The 16,643-nt window shown below is 48.5% G+C and overlaps 1 protein-coding gene across 1 annotated transcript in view; it reads right to left on the bottom strand.

Moving 5' to 3' along the window:
• The window catches only part of NRK (Nik related kinase), a 108,433-nt gene extending 101,622 nt beyond the window's left edge, over positions 1–6,811 (bottom strand). The window contains exons 1-2 of the mRNA XM_064518227.1: positions 6,218–6,811; positions 1,501–1,566 (exon numbers count right to left, since the gene is read on the bottom strand). Of these exons, the coding sequence (XP_064374297.1) occupies positions 1,501–1,566; positions 6,218–6,274 (123 nt within the window). The 5' untranslated portion in view covers positions 6,275–6,811. The remainder of the gene's footprint in view (positions 1–1,500; positions 1,567–6,217) is intronic.
• Positions 6,812–16,643: the final 9,832 nt, after the last annotated feature.

Below are 16,643 nucleotides of genomic sequence, written 5' to 3'. Positions count from 1 at the left end.
ACGAGTTAAGCACATACAGACTGAGCCCTTGGGTATAATCTTTAATTTTGTCAACATTTCTTACACATTCTGGCATCCAACACTCAAGTGAACCACACGATTGCTCAAAACATTCTCTTTTGCAGTAGAGAAGCTGAACTATATTTTTCCTTCCTGTTTCTGTCATGATTAAGAAGCAGCTGATTCACCCTCAAGATCGAAAATTTTTCTCTCCCTATATGAAATAAATCCAGACATGAAAAAAAAAACCCCAATTGTTTCAGAGGCAGTTTGGGGAGTTTTAGGATCTTTCATCACTGGAAATCTCTATGATTCCACTGGAAACAGCACCCCTAGGTGTTTACTGGCATTTCTGCCCATATGAAACCCCAAGTCTTTATTTTTAATTTAGTAATCCTGACCTCAGTAACTGAATGTCAGTCTCACAAACAACACAGGCTTAATCACAGCAGCAGACAGTTACATGAGAAAGATCCTGTTTCTGACATAAAAATAGATAAATAAATGTAATATGGGAAATCAGAAAATAACATCAATCCGCTGAACTGCTTCTGCAGAGAATTTTTCAATTTTTGAAAAAGTATCAGTAGTTTCAAACAGGAACTTATATGTGATCACAGAAGATCAGCCATGAGAAGACAGACACCGAAAGGTGACAAGTGTATGCAAAAAGGATCCATGCACTGAAATCAGAGAAAGACAGACAGTCCTCCTTCTGCATTTCTATGCATTTGGGGATCAATGCAGGAGCAGCCTGCACAGACATTATGTAGGCGCTTGTCTGCGGGGAGATTTGAGGGAGATTCAAGACCAGGCAGCTCACTCCGGCACTTCCAATGGGCCAGCACTGTGGCCTTTTCCTTCCCATCTTCTTTCTCCAAATTGGAATAACGCATGCTCGGCTCCCTGTTTTATCATGTCTATTTTCCCTTCTTAGATCACTCTTAAGAAAGGCTTTGCAATGAAAGAACACTTTTCCAGACTAGTTCTTACAGCTTAAGGTGAGCACGGCACAATGTCCATAGCATGGTATGGCAGAAGCAATGTTTTGCTGCTGTCTCTTCTTCACTGGCAGGTCTGCTCTGGTATCACAGAGACAAATGTAATGATGGAAATCAAAAACTTCTCAGCCTGCAGAGCACAGCTGATTCACACCTTTGTCTTGCAGAGTGCTATTTTAGTCTAAATTGGGTACTCCACCCAATCCAGCCTAAATTTAGCTATCACTGATGTTAATTTGTGCCAGCCATCTATTAAATAATTTTGAAGAAGTGAAACAATCACAAGACAGAGAAACAGAGCAGAGGGAAGTCAGTACAAGAGCCAACACGGTAATCTGAACTGCGACAGCCAAGAGACACGAAAATGTGTCAGAAGGAAGGGGCACAGAGCTTCTGAGCTGGTACCACCTTGCATGGAACAGAAGAGAAAGTGAGATAAAGCACACTACTACTGGGGTTTTATCAAGAACAGCACCATAAATTAAAAGGGCATCCAAACCTTATAGACTTGTCCATATGTCCCATTTCCAACAACCTGCACCAGTTCAAATATTCCTGCAGGGTCCTGAAAAAAGCAGAAGAAATAACATTGTTTGCAGCAAAGCAACCACTTCAAAAGGGAGCAGAACTGTTCAGTCAGAATGAAAATGTCTGTAGCACATCTCCTAATGATCTGTATTACAGACTAATGGGGAAACAACAACAACCAAGTAACAGTATACTATAAGCAACGCATTGTTTTTAAAGTTTTCAGCCAAGTTGCTCAAAAGTCTATAGAAAACCACCCAATGAAGATTTGTCACATGTCAATCTATATGTCATATCACTATCTGTATGACAAATAAATGGAGATATGAGAAAAATAGGGAAATTCAAGTGATATATCCAAGGCTCCCAATGCAACTTAATGGTAGAATATGGAATAAAATCCAAGCTTCCTACGCCTTAAAACACTGAGCTAGTCTGAGCTGCTGTCCTCTGCTATGAAACACTTAGGATTAGTAATGTAACAAAGGAAAGAGCCTAAATAATAAAATTGAAAAATATCACATAAAGCAGCAGAGCCTGATTACCTTACAAAAGGGAAATATATCATCCCAGAGGAATCGTAATACCAAACGCAGGCTGAGAACGCTCAATTGCCCTGTTCTGCAAACATACCAAGGTGAATTTGACTGATGTACTCAAGTCTTGGCTTTGAACCCGGACTAGACTGCTGCTAATTTACACAAAAGATTCATGTGGCAGGTGACCAGCGTAGCACATGAATCACACCAGCCCAACTGGTGTTTGGCATCAGTTGCCCTGAGACCAGCCACTGCAGCAGATGTCCTTCTCCAACAACGAGCCCTTGCAGCTTCTCCCGTATAGGAGGAACACTCTGCAGCGACACACCGGCAAGTAAATGTTCGCTCCTGCATGAGTGAGCGCATTAAAAAATCAGTTGCTTCAGTTAAAACTCACTTGGGAGATTTATATAAAAACATTAAGAACTCAAGAGACCAGTTTCTTGGTATCTGGCAGAGCCATTCATCAGTCCAGCTCATTTCTTGAGATGATATCATTGAGAGATTTATATAAAATATTATTAATTCCATGTGTCAGTTTTACCACATCTGTTTCAGTAATCTGTCATGTCAGTTCATGTTTATTGGTATTGCTGAGGGATGCGACACAGAAAAAAAGTTCTTTATCTCGGAAGCACAGTTTCTACAACTGCGGTTGGAAAACATCTTTTTTTAAGATACAAAACTATTTCTCCAAGCAAATACTATTTTAATTATATGTATGTTATTCTTTTAATAAAAATATTGTGTTTCTCATATCTGATCTGGAAATTTTACTTAGGCAAAATAACCATGGATAAACATGGGCTTTTCTCCAAGTAGATTCTGCCTTTATCGGCACGACTGTCATGATGAACAGGCAGTCGTTTTCACTGTCAGAGCCACGCAACACAGACTTCCACACCGCCTTACTGATCAGTTATTCAAAGCAGCTCAAGTGGTATCAAAATGCAAGTCCTCCTGATATCCTCAAAGATCTAGTTTGGTCTCACACTGAAGGTATTAATCAATTCATATTTTTTTCTTGAAGTTATATTGGTTTTAATCTTACACTTCATGGACTGTCAGCCTCGCAAGATTTTTTTTAATTATTATTTTTAAACCTAATTAACAATGCATTACCAGGCCAATTTGCTCACTTTTTCACCTGTGCACTGGCTAGTCTGTGTCATTTCTCTTCTGTCCCCTATCTTTAAGACAAAGTAGAAGGGCATGGTCTTCTAGACTTAGGCCCCAATTCCTCTTATGCAAAACAAAATCAATGAGACCACTGGCGTAGAGAGCTAGGCACAGGCGTAAGAGGGCTTGCAACACTGGGATCTTTGTAAATCACTTTGCTCCCTTACCATTTCTTCATTTTTCATTTCCACTAGTCTTGGATATACATGAGCCACACTCTTTGCTTCAGCCCAGCTGGCATCAGCAATAACCCACTGCCACTGCCGGTGCGAAAGCAAGAAGTCACGTGGTTGCCACGAACCTCTGACTTGCGTGTGACCTGCCACCGAGCCGTGCCCTGGTCTGCAGGCTGCTCACTGAACCGGGCTGCGCCTCTCCGCAAGTCTCCGTGCGGAGAACGTCCCGTATGTCCTCTGCGGGGGCAACACGAGCAGCTACCCCACTGCTGTACCTTCCGCTGCAGAGAGGAGCACCGAGGAGCCCGGAGGGTGCACTGCGCACAGAAGCCTGGAGGAAGCTGAACTGCATTCCTAAATCCCGCGTATGCTGCCACTGTCCCTTACACTCAAATATGCACTCCAGCCTCACTCTTCGCCAGCCTCATCTATTTATGCAAACACAATAATTTCATGTGCCTCAAAACCAGCTTCCCTCCCTCCCTCCAATCAATTTCATTATGATTTAGCATGCTAATAGCTTGTTTTTAAAGGTTTCAAACACTTTCAGAAAAACCCAAACAATTATCTAAATAAACATTAGCATTAACTTTAATATAGCTAAAATCCTACCCCTGTCCTTGCTGGCCAAATAGGCATTAATGTCCCAAGTCCCTGGAGCACTGACTGCAGCCAATATGCTGGGCCATCTCCCTCCTTTCAATCAGGACTCAACAGTGAACAGAGCCTTGCTGGAGTCATAAAAGATATTACTTTGGGCTCTGACTTTGGTCCTTGTGCTGCCCTTGTTTGCTTGGATATCAGCACTGCATCCTCCACCAGCAAAGTCTTCACAACGGGCCAACTTCTTAATCATCTTGGAGCTACGTATCATCTTTGACGTAGTGCTTCCTCTCAGCTAACGCTGAAGACCCACAGTCCAGCTAACCCTTCAGCAGCCAGCCCTTGCCAAACTGCTAGGCTTCCTCTGACAGATGCCAAAATCCTGACCTGAACATTCATCATTTTAAGGTTAATTACTGTAATGGACTATACCATATGGTGGCCTTCCTGCAAGTCATCTGCAGCGCACTCAAAGGCAGCAGCGAGACTGCCGACCTGGAGGCACCCAGGCCACCTACATCTCCTCCACCCAGCAGCATGGGCAGCAGCGCACACAGCAGGAGCCCAGCTGCAAGGCACCTTTCCAACCAGCCACAGCAGAACCCCATTTTAACATGCCCCCTGCTCAGCCCCTGCCCCTTGGCCCCTAACGCAGCAGCTGGAGGCACTTTAGCCACCTGGGTGCCCTGGTGAGCCCAGACTCAGCAGGTCTGTAACGATCACTGCTCTTCCCACCAGATCGCCCAGGCCTCTCCGGGGAGCAAAGCAGCTCAGGGCAAAAGGACTCCAGGGAGATGCTCCCCCAGCACACGGGAGCCCAAACCGGTCCCCTCCATGACTCAGGGCAGGGCGAGCCCCGTTCGGAGGGGATGGCTTGTGCAGGCTGAGTGCGATCCCAGGCAGAGAGGACCGCACGCCCCCGCTCCCCTGGTCGTTCAGACTTCCTCACCGCAGCTGGGTATCGCAGGCGGCTCCCTGGCAACCCTGAAAGCACCGTATAAATGAGAAGTACCTTTCTTTACATCATTTCTATGGGCCCAGCCCCACTTCTTCCTCACTCCCCCCCACCCCCCACTAAACGTGAATCCCGACCTAAGGCCACAGACATGCCAAGCAGACTTCCTCCGGACGGACGCTTTTTTCCTTCCCCTGCCAAGGCTGAAACGTGCAGCACTCCCGAGCCTCCGGGAGGTTTCCGCGTTGTCCGCGGTTTGACACCAAGCCTGCTGCCTGACTTGCAGAAGCGTCCTTTTGCAAGCTTACACGGGTTTCTTATCATTTATTTAAGAAGATAAGATTCATCTGCTTGAGCTCTAAAGACCCTTCCTCAGTTTGTCTTACTCCTTCGAGCAAAGCCAGGGGGTCTTGTGCCGCCTTTTCAAACACGACCGACTGCCGCCGTTCTGCCTCTCGCCTTGGCTCGGAACACCCTCCTCGCCACATGATTTTTGCAAAAGTTTTTCCCAGCCCTCTTTTTCTGATATTTTTAGAAAGTAGCTTCTTCTGGTTTCCCTGTCTGGGGCTGACTGCATTTTGCCAGAGCTGAACTCTTCCCTCTCCTCCTCTCCCTGCTTCCGGGGCTTCCTGCTCCAGAAAAAAATAGCTTTGGCGGACCGGGCTGATGAGCGGTTCCAAGTAAAAAAGCGAAGTGGAACTAAGGGGCATCACACACAGTCTTGTTAACTGTCTGCAGATGCAAAACACTAACAGGGTCACTTGTAACATGCCCCAAGTTGGATTACCTTAAAAACTGCACGCCACATGAGCGTAATGCCAAAAAGTCAGAGTACACTAAGGTGAATGATGGCTTTTTTGGCTTTGAAAGAAAGAAATCCCCGTGCGCATATTTCCTCCTGGAAAATCCTTATTTCTTGTTTGCTTTCGCTCCACAGGACTCAGATCACTCCTAGAAAGTCGACGGGCACCGCACGCTGTGCCGGGAGGGGACCGGACCGCCCGTCGCTCGCGCTCCCGCGGGCCCCGCCGCGGCGCAGGCAGCCCGGCCCCGCGGGGACGGGCACGGTGCTCGCTGCGCGGGTGCAACCGGCCGCCCGAACCCTCCGCGCCCGCGGCGCCCCCGCAGCACCTGCGCGGCCCGCAGGAAAACCCGGGGCGGGGGGAGCGGGGAAACCCTCTGCCCCCCCCCCGAACCGGGGCGCCCCGTCCGGGCGGCGCCCCCGCAGCCGCTTACCCGCAGCGCCGCCAGGTCGATGCCGTCCAGGCTCCGCGCCGCGTAGTCCCGGGCCATGGCCGGCGCAGCGCAGCGCCGCGGAGCCGCGGGCGCCCCCCGCCGCCGCCGCCGCCGCCGCCCCCGCGCGGGCCGGGCGCACCCCGCGTCCGCCCCGCCGAGCTAACGGTGCGCGCTCAGCCGGCGCCGCGCCGCGCCGCGCGGGCATGCCCGGGAAGCGCCCCGCTCAGCGCGCGCGCAGGCGGCCCCCGCGCCCGGCGCCCGGCGGCAACTCCGGCGCAGACATTTCCTCGGGAAAAGTTTGCAAGGAAGTGACGTGCCCGCGGGGGGGCCCGGCCGGCCGCGGGGCTCCGCGGGCACCTGCGCGGAGCGGCCCCGCGCGCGCCCACGCACACGCGCGCCGGTCCGCGGGGGCAGCGCGAGGCGCGTGGCAGCGCCGGCCCCGGGCGGTGGCGGGTGACAGCTCGGCCCTGCTGCCGCCGGTGCGGCCCCGCTGCGGAGCGCCGCGCCCGCCTCGCTGCCCCGCGCCGTGTCGTGGGCAGGCGGCGGGGGCCCTCCGCAGCGCGCAGCCCGCCGCGGGTAAACGGGGCAGGCATCGGCGCGCACGGGGCGTCCCCAAGCCCCCGCCCCGGGCCGGGAGGTCCCCGCACCTCTCCCGGGCACGGCGCAGGGCTGGAGGGAGCTGCATGGACGGGACTTCCAAAAATTAAAAAAAAATCACATAAAAGATATAAATGGAAGCACATACTCTGGGGTCTATTTCTAAAAAATACATGTAGAAAGATACCTTTGATCTATGGCTCTTAATATGTCATGAAAGGGTATCTCAGAGCACTACAAAGACAGTAATCCAGGCCTGTCCTCATTTCAGGTAACCAGTAACAAAAATGATCATTCCAACTTTTGTAAACCCCTCCAACACACACACGTGCACAAACACACACACACACACATGCACGCACACACACCCCCCCGCACACCCATGGCCCTGTTCCCTAAGGGACAGGCCTCACGGACGGGCCCGCACGCAGGTGACAGCACCACTGCAGCAGTGCTCAGTGCCGCCCCGGCCAGGAGCAGTCCCAGCCCCGCGGCCGGACGGGGCTCCCCAGGTGCAAGGACACCCCCCTCCCCAAATGGGCCCTGCGCCGCGTCCCACATGCCCGGGGAGCCGGCAGAGATGAATCCGTAACGCTGCGGATCGGGATGGCAAAAAATACATGTGGCGAGCCTGCCTACAGCATTACCGCTTGTTTAGAGACCGGGGCATGTTATTATAAACTCTGCTGCCCATTACGGTCTCTCTTGCCCTGTCATTATGAGTGTGGAGAGAACATAATGTGCAACTGCAGTGTAGTGGAATGGAAGGGCTTGTGGGTAATTTTGGGTCTCATATTTAAAGACCAAAAAAATCAATGGAAATACAGATGACTGAGACGGAGTCCTTCAACACTCTCCCGTGAGCCTCAGAACCAGGGTCCTGGCCAGAACATCATCCTCACGCAGCAAAAGCGAGCAAAGGGGCCAAAATGCGGAATCAGTATTTTTACAACCGTAGACATGAAATCAAGTCGAAATGGCCACAGCATTTTCCGTGCCTATTAGCACACCGTGGTGAGTGCAATGCCAACAGCTGTGTGACACAGTGTCGTAATAAAGGCATTTGGCAATTTCCTTGACAAGACACACTGATGCGTCATTCGACTTCAAAATATTCTTTCCTAATAGCCCATGCTGGGTGCATCAAGTGCTACAGCGGCCCCGGCTGCACGCTCCCTGTTCATCTGGACGCCAACGCATTGATGCGCAGTGACAGATTCGAGGCTGGTTGCTGCAATAAAGCGTAAGGGTTTTTCTGAAGAACTGAACATACATATTGCAGCTACACGTGCCATCTGCAGAAGTCAGCACGCGGTGACCACACGCTGCCCCAGCACCCCGCCACCGCCCCTGCTCCCCGGGGCACTGGCTGGAAAATCCTGGCCCTCGCGTCACCTTCCCATCAGCCCCACGCGGCCAAACCACAGCGCTGCTGCCCATTATGGCCTTCCTGCCATACATAAATCCATCACTAGCCTTTATGCTCCTGTTATTTCTCACAATCCCCCTTTATCTCTTCCCTAACCTCTGAGTTGTCCTTTGTCTCCCGCCACTTCCAGCTTCCTTCCTGCTTCCCTGTGGGGAACTGGCGCGAAACTCATGGTGCTTGTCCACCAAATACCCCCTCTCCCACTCCGTCCTCCGTCTTCACAGGATCCTTCGCTTAAATTAGTCCTGCTTGCTTTGCTGACCTCCCTGGTCCAACCTTTCTGTGTGATAACTGCTGCTTTGTCAGATCCTTTCTTTGACAACAACCTCTTTGGGAACAGGGAATGGTTTAACACAACTTTGCACAGCCTTTCACAAACGCACTGTTGTGTAAGAGCTTCTATAAATGGCTAGCGAGAATAGCAATAATTTACAGTGCTCCCTGTCTCCCTACCCCAGCCACTAAGCACGTGGAAGGACCTGATCCTGCTTTCATTGTAGCTAAACGCCACACTTGCGTTGGCTATCGTGTGGCTGAAGATGTTTCACAGACTGGTCCTGCAACCACACCAACAGTGGCCGTTTTTCTGATTTCCGTACACAAAATCTCAGGAAGGAGTGCTACTCCCCGGATTGTAACCCTTTGGGGCAGGACCACGGCTTGCTTGTTCCCTGCTTGTACCGCTCCCGGCACAGCTCAGCACCACCTGGCTGAAATCTGCACTGCCTGGTGCACAGGAAGGACCCATGCAAGGTCCCTCTCAACCCACCGTGCAAAGCTCCATCGCTCAGCCCAGCATCAGGCTACTTTGGCAGCAAGGTATTGCAAAAGGGAGGTAGCAGGCCAAAAATATTGGAATGACATTGGGGCACTGGGGAGAAAACTAGTGGCTGCAAAGTAAAATCCAAATTAAAAGTCACTACAGTGCGAATCATTTGTACTGCTTCACCAAGGCACAAGCGAAGCATGTGCGGGAGGGAGTCGCTGCTCCCCCGCGCCTGGGCCTGCTGCTGCTGCTGCTTGCACACCCGAAGGGCATGGCTGCACCCATGCAGCCCTTGTGCATGCGTCTGGCTTCGTTTCCACTCGGCAACAAGCTCTCCCCCCCAAAATGATATGATAGTTTTAAAAGCACAACATGACTTGTAATATTTTTGCAGGCATGTCTCAGTGTGTCTTTGTTACATGCTTTTATCACTGCCCTTCGTTGTCTTCTCTCCATCAAACCCCGCCGCCGGTGAAGGTTCGGTGGACCGAGGCGCGCGCCAGCGGCACTGCACCGTTGCGGGCGGAGCGGCTCCTCGCGGCTGCCGCCGGGGAAGGCAGTGCACCTCGTCCCCGTCACGGCCTTGCAGGGCGAACAGGAGCAGCCGCCGCGTTTGTCACTGATACTACAGCAGATCTGTAACAGAAAATTTAAAAACCACAACAGATAACTACATGCTGTTCTGAGGCTTTTCTCTCCGACAGCTATAGCCAGACCACCACAGCCAAATCCAGCGACCACCGACCTGAGCACAAACCCTTTCGAGCACCTACCCGTACACGGAGGATGTTTTGCGTTAGGAGGGAAGGGCACGCACGGAGGGGGAAGAACTTCCTCTGTTTCAGCAAAGGCAATGCCATTGTACCCCAGAAGCATGGGGCTAATCCCGAGCCCCTCTCTCTGCAGAAGCTCCCACTGAACTCCCTGATTTGGGCCCATAATGATGCTACTAATACTAATTGCCACAGCCAGATGTGACACCCGGTAAAGGAAGAGAGTGTTTAAAGCTGAGGCTTGAATTGACATGCTGGTTTGCTTCTCTTAGCCTTGTTTACGCCGGGAGCTTGGCTACAGGTGTGAGCTAACGTGAAGCTGGCAGAAAAACAATAAAAAAAAGATAACCCACAACAGAACAGGATTTCCTGTTTGCAGGAAATAATCAGCTTCTTAAACTTTGGTTTCAGTCTGAATTAGACAAACTGACTCTTTGCAACATTTCTTGGTTCTCTGGACTGTAAATTCAGAGAAATTATCATTCAGAAAACACTCAGGCACACAGGATCTGCTCTGTGAAATTGTACCCCTGCTGCTGCTGCTGTGGGAAGTGGATGTTCCTGCCACTTCCATGGCCGCGGGAACAGCAAGGCTCCGCAGCCCATGCCACGTTGGCGGCTCCGGAGCCAGCCTCCCTCCGTGTCCTTCCCAGCATGTTCGGGATCCAAATCCCAGCTCTACATCAGAAGCTCGGGAGCCCTGAGGCACAAGTTAGGCTCCCTGCTATAGAGCGAGGAGGCAAATCCTGCTTCGAGCTTCCTGGCTCTCAGCTTTGTGGCCAAGAGCCAGAGCCCAGCCCCGGCATGCCTGCCTCCCCCCGACTCCGAACCATGCTCTCTGCAACGGTACCTGAGCGCTCGCGCCAGAGGAAAACAGGATCCCTGTACATACCAGCTTTCCCTGGCACTGAAACATTCCCCGAGAGCTTTATTTTGCTGGAAAGTTTCTGACCTTCTGTAAAGAAATTGTGTTCTGCCAATGCAAGAGGTGTCTGCACCGCGGTTGATGCAGCGTCTAGGGCTCAGACACCAGCACCTTGCTTCCAGAGTAAGAGTCCTTCATAAAATTCCCCATGATGTTTGTTTTTTATATGAACTGAAGATTTTAGATCTCTCTTCAATGTTTCTGTAGGGCACAGCTCTTAGCTGAGAAGCAATGAAGTGACACCAAAGCCTATAAAATCTCCTGGTAATTACAGATTTCACCTCCACACACACCTCCCAGTAGTGCCATAAGCTCTGTCCTGATTGCTCAGCAAGGAAGGCCAGTCTTTTTGCCTACCTAATGTTTCAGCAACCACTTTGTCCTCATTTGGTTGCACCAAAACCAAACATCTGTTATCTGCTGATACAGGAAAGTCAGTGGGTGGCAACAGCCAGCATCGTATTAAACCCAACACCCATCCATCAACAGGGTCTCTTGGCTGCCGCTTGAATCATTCCTCTTTACGGCGTCATTCTGGAAGTGATTTATTGTTACTAATGTTTTTTTGTGAAGTCCTGGGGTACAAAATCTCTGCTGCTGAAAATCTTGATTAAGTAGGCCAGCCACTAACTTTAAAGTTTTCCCTTTCCATTTCTAATTATAGTATGGTTTCTTGCCACGGGTGACTTCGGTAGGCTGTCGGGAACAGGATTGCACACTGCCAAAACTGTACAGGGTTGCAGAGAGCCTGGAAACGTCTTCATGCTAGCTTTGTGCAGCCTGAATGGCAGCATTCACACAACGTGCTGAATGAGGACTATTTGAGGAACACAGAAAAGCCGAGAATCGTTTCATCAGGTGACACCTTTGAAAATACTGGTACAATTTATCTCAGCTGCTGCTGCAAAAAATCTTTGGATTGCAGTGGGGGGGGGGGGGGGGAATTTAGGTTTCAGGCCACAGACACCCAGTAACTCCGATTCCACAATTAGTTAAAAGACTTTAAAGCAAACAAGCAAACAAACCCCACTGAAGCTCCATCCGCTTTATACTTCAGTATTTCTGTGACCATCCCTGCAGCTCTTTGAGATCAGGAGGATGTCTTTGTTTTCAGTGGATTTTTGGATCAGACACTGAATATTTCTCATGCTTTCTTCTATTTGAACTAAAGAAAATTCCACTGTTAAACTTTGTTCCAAACATATTAGGATTGGGCCAGAAAGCAATATTTAAACCTAAATCCGTCTTCAGGTTTACACTTCACAGAGCTTGCTGGTGTTGGTACTGAGAGACAGGGTTACCACCTTTAGTAAATTGGGAATACCAGAAATCCAGACAAACAAAACAAAGCAGTCATTTCCCATACAATTCTCGGTAGCACATACAGTAGTTTTCAGCTCTTAAAAAATTAAATAAATAATTTTTTTCAGTTCCTGGCAGCCGTGATAGTTTAGTTTCACAGGATATCCAAAATGAGCCCAAACAGCTTCCTTTCCAAATGATTCCTGAATGGACAGGCAAGTTGGAAAAAGTGCCTCTTACTACTGTAATCACAGCCAGGATGTCCAGTTCGTTTCCCAGGGTAAAATTTAAAATACAGGTCTCCCACAAACCTTGCACTGGTCAGAACACTGCTCACTGGGGCTGCTCCAGAAATTAATGGTCTTTTCAATTACATACCAACAGGCATGCCTGAGCCCTGTGCCCCCCCAGTGCGCTCGTACAGAAAGAGCACGAGAAACCCCTTCCTTACTGGACTGATAACCCTCTCTCTTACTGCGTGACCCATGACTTCATGGTATTGTTTCAGTGCAGCAATTCACCCTCTCTCAAGTAACACTCCACCGCTGGACGTTTCCTGTTTCCTTTAAGCCCAGTACACTTCCCTGCTGGCCCAGCCAACGGCCAAGCAAATCTTTGCAGTGAGAAGAGTCTTATTTTCTCTTTCTGGACTAATGCTATTTTGCATTTCTGTCTTTTGGACTCTCAGTCCAAATAACTGGTTGTGATTTTCTGCAGTAACACAGGAATCACACAAATAACTGCTTCCTTGTGTGAAAGCTGCTTCCACTATGCTTTCTCCCATTAAAACTTTTCCTACTTTGATTTTATTTTCTTTCCTATTCCAGTGGGTATTCCACTTTGAGTATATGCCTATGTCTGAATACCAACATGGTATCTATGATAATACCTGTGCCTAAAGGCCTGGCTTGCAAATTTTGCAAAAGAACAAGATGATTTTTTGAAATAAATTGAACTCAAATTTTATATTACTGTTTGTATTACAGTATATTACCATTAAAGCAGGTATCTGCCTACCTAGAGGTTTTTCACTTCCCTCCTCTAGGATGATTAGCAAAGTTATTTCTGCAGGGATCCATTCAAAGTGGCAACCGTTTTAAATGCTTTGCAAGGAACAGTAGCTATATGTTACTAGGTCATCAGATCCCAATGGATTTTATGAATACCATAATGAATTTCAGCCCAACATCTGTCTGCTCTCTGAAACAGATGCAATTCTGGGAAAAAATAGCTGCTGCCTCTTCACAGGCGGATTTGTTAGTAATAAAATCCAAATACAAAGAAAACTGACATAGCACAGTTTCATTGCTACCACATTAAATTTATCAGTCAAAACATTATGTGGCACACAACCAATTTCTTCTGTGAATTCCAGACAAGTTGCGGTATCTTTTCTGACAGACAGAGATTTTTGACTTTAAAAAAAACTAACTTGTAGGCATGGTTTTGCCAGGCAAATGCTACCCTTGGATGACTCAGATCAGAGTTCCTTTTTATCCAGACCGCTGAAGTTTGATGGTTAGCTAAGAAGGAACTTATATCTGAATCACCCATGGTTTGGAGGAAATGTGAGATAAATGTCATTTTAGTTTTGAAAAGAAATGGACACAGGGCGTTGGGTTTGTGTCTGGCCCCCACCTTCCCCACCCCCTCCAAAAAGGCAAATTCCAATGCAGGGATGACTGCCAACGTGCTTAAAAAAAAATAGCTTTGTCCTGTTTTTTTAATGTCATGTGCCAGTCTGGTTACTTTCTCAGTAAATTAAACAGATTTTCTCAGTCCTGTTGCAAGCCTAACCTGTGCCTCACAAAATTACACAACTTTAAGCTTGCCTTTAGCCACAAACAAAAAGTCTATCTCATTGTTTAAGTCCCACTTACACATCTGCAGTTCCCAAGCCGCTGACTTCTCCTTTTCTTAGGGGAAAAATATGTAAAAGAGGAACTGCAGTTTATGAGCCCTCATCCAGCCCTTTGGAACAAAAACTGGCCTCTGTGGCCTGTTAAACATCTTCAGGAAAGTCGCCTCTATTCTCACTCATATTTCTGTTGCGTTCCAAGCTGTTTTCTTCTCAGTACTTTGTCAACTTTGAACATTTCAAACACACTTTGATGCCCTAGTGCAGTGCCTGAGCCTTTTCAATCCTCCTCTTTTCCTCAAGGGAGCTGTTGCTCTGTCTTTGGGACGTTGCCTACTGCTTTTTTGGGTGTTTTTTGGGAGGAGGTTTTTGGGTTTTGTTGTTGGGTTTTTTTTTTTTTTTTTTTTTGAAATGCTGGATGGGAAAGTCAAAGGGAATCTCATTTGAGCCTAGAGCAATAGTGTCCTCTTCCAACACTAACTCATGAATATGTCTATGCCTTTTCCTGTATAGCCTTGCCAGTCCTATCTAAACATTCTCTATCTTTGTATATTAATAGCCAGCATATCACTTCCAGCCAAGTTTCAACTGTGTCTGTATCATCGTGCTCTGTCTGATAATAGCGCTCTTAAAGGGCTGCCAGTATTTTCACTGTGCGCCCAGTTTTACGGTCTATATGGGGAAGCAGTGGGTAGCTGCATTTGCCTTGACACCGCTACTGCACTGTGCAGCTGTCAGCTGAGACTGCAAACATTTTAAAAATTAAATCAGACAAAGTTGTTCAGTGGCTCGGGAGGAACTGGAGGAATCTGCCAGTCATTCGCAGATATTTCGTCATGGAAGTTTTGTGGGTAGCGAACGCGTTCATGGCAGTGGTCCTAGACAGGGCGTATTCAGCATTTCTGTTGATAACCTGGAAACAAATGCAACACAATCGCTGCTTCGTTTGCACAAAGAGGCAGCGTGATAGCCTGTGGCGAGGGCTGTCCTGTATAACATGGATGGTCTGGTAACCCAAACCCTTTAAACACATTGATCTTAACACCAGTACACGCTCAGTTAGGTGCACCCTCAGGCCGCACGCAGGGGACTATGGCGTGGACCCCCCTTCCCGCGCCAGCACTGTAAACACGGCACGGCACGGCTGCACAAGCAGGGAAGATGGACTGGGGAAGGGGCTGCACCTCGCCTACAGCTTCAGTGAGATGGACCCTGGAACGCCAGCTCCATTTCTGCTCTGCATGTTATTAAAAACACGCTGAGAATTTGGATTCAGCGCAAGGAAGTGGCACAAAAACTAACAACTTAAGGCCAAAACGTCTTACTGTGCCCATCTTGAAGAGCTAAAGCTCTTACCTTATTAAAGAGAGGTGACTATATATTTTCTCCTAAGGAGAAAATAGCAGGCACTTGAATCACAAGAGATATAATGAGAACCAGCAGCTGAAGCAGAAACTAAACAAAAAAAGCAAAGTAGAAATAAAGGCACCACACTTGGACAGACTGGTTGGTTTCCACTCCTCCTGGGTCTCTTGCTTTCTGCCTCCGAGGGCAAGTGAAAGAGATGCTCAGACTTCCCCAATCACAGCTGCTTTCAACGGCCCCTCATGGACTGCTCCACTAGTCCAAAACAGCTGGTGAAGGAGATGTCCTGACCACACACCACCGCGCTTCGGCACCACCCTGGAAATCGCTCCCTTCTGGAAGCTGCCTGGCCGCTTTCCAGCAAGCGAGTCTCAACAGAGCCCCGAATGGGCACCCCATAGCAAATTTGGGCTTAGACTTCCAGCAGGGAGAATTGGGGATTTAAACCAGCTTCCCTTTTTATAGCGGCTTAAGTGCTTTAAGGAGTTTAGCTCCATAAACCAATTAAGCGTCCTTAACTCCTTGAGCTCTCATACCTCCTTTGAGCAGTTTGCATGCTTACACTGCTTTAAAGAGCAAAAGCTGCTTTCATCTAGCTGAGTACTTTAGGAGGTCATGGAGTGAGCAATCCCAAGCAGATCCGGCAAGTCCAGAGTCTTCCGCAAACCAGATCTAGGGTGCGTCACTCCAACGGCCTCGTTTCTGTGAGCAGCTTCTTACAGGCTTGGAAAAAGCCACTTTCACTTTTAATCCTTTTCTTTCCAAAAGCTGAGTTCTAGGTTTTAAGGTAATAGATGGACTTTGGCCCATGAGCCCATAAACCTCACACACTAAGAGCGAGAGGAAAAAAGGACGACCGTTATCCTTGCTCACACGCAGGTTACGGTAGGCCGGGCAGACATGGTCGACGTGGCCTGGGTCAGACCCCAGGCGGCAGCGCCGCTGGGTGTGGAAAACGCACCCCCTTGAGTCCCATCCCGTGCCCTGGCTGCCCTCCTTGTCTTTTTCCTTTTCATCAGTTAACTTTAAAAGATGGAAAATGGTAATGCAGTCATCTGATATTTGAATATGAAAGCTTACAACCAAGTCTTTAAAGCAGTGGTAATTTTTTTTCTTTCAAACAAACAAATCAGCAATATCTTGAAAGCCAGAAAACCACATCATAAAATTTTCTGCAAATCTATCCCCAGGCCGCTTGGTTTCCTGTAGGGGATAGCTCACATCACCTTATGTAATATATATAAAAAAGTTACTGCATATCCCCCAGATCTGTAACTGTCACTTTCCTGGACACTCTTGTTTGACAATTAATAAGTATATATCATAACATTGTGTTAAGAGACACAGTTTTAAGCTCCTGCACAAGAAAATTAACATGCCTGCGATAACAGTACAAGTCTGTAAACAGTTG

This window comes from Dromaius novaehollandiae, chromosome 11 (genome assembly GCF_036370855.1).
Source record: "Dromaius novaehollandiae isolate bDroNov1 chromosome 11, bDroNov1.hap1, whole genome shotgun sequence".
Lineage (NCBI taxonomy): Eukaryota > Metazoa > Chordata > Aves > Casuariiformes > Dromaiidae > Dromaius > Dromaius novaehollandiae.
Note: the sequence above shows the minus strand (reverse complement) of the source record. Positions and strands in the feature narration are given on the sequence as shown.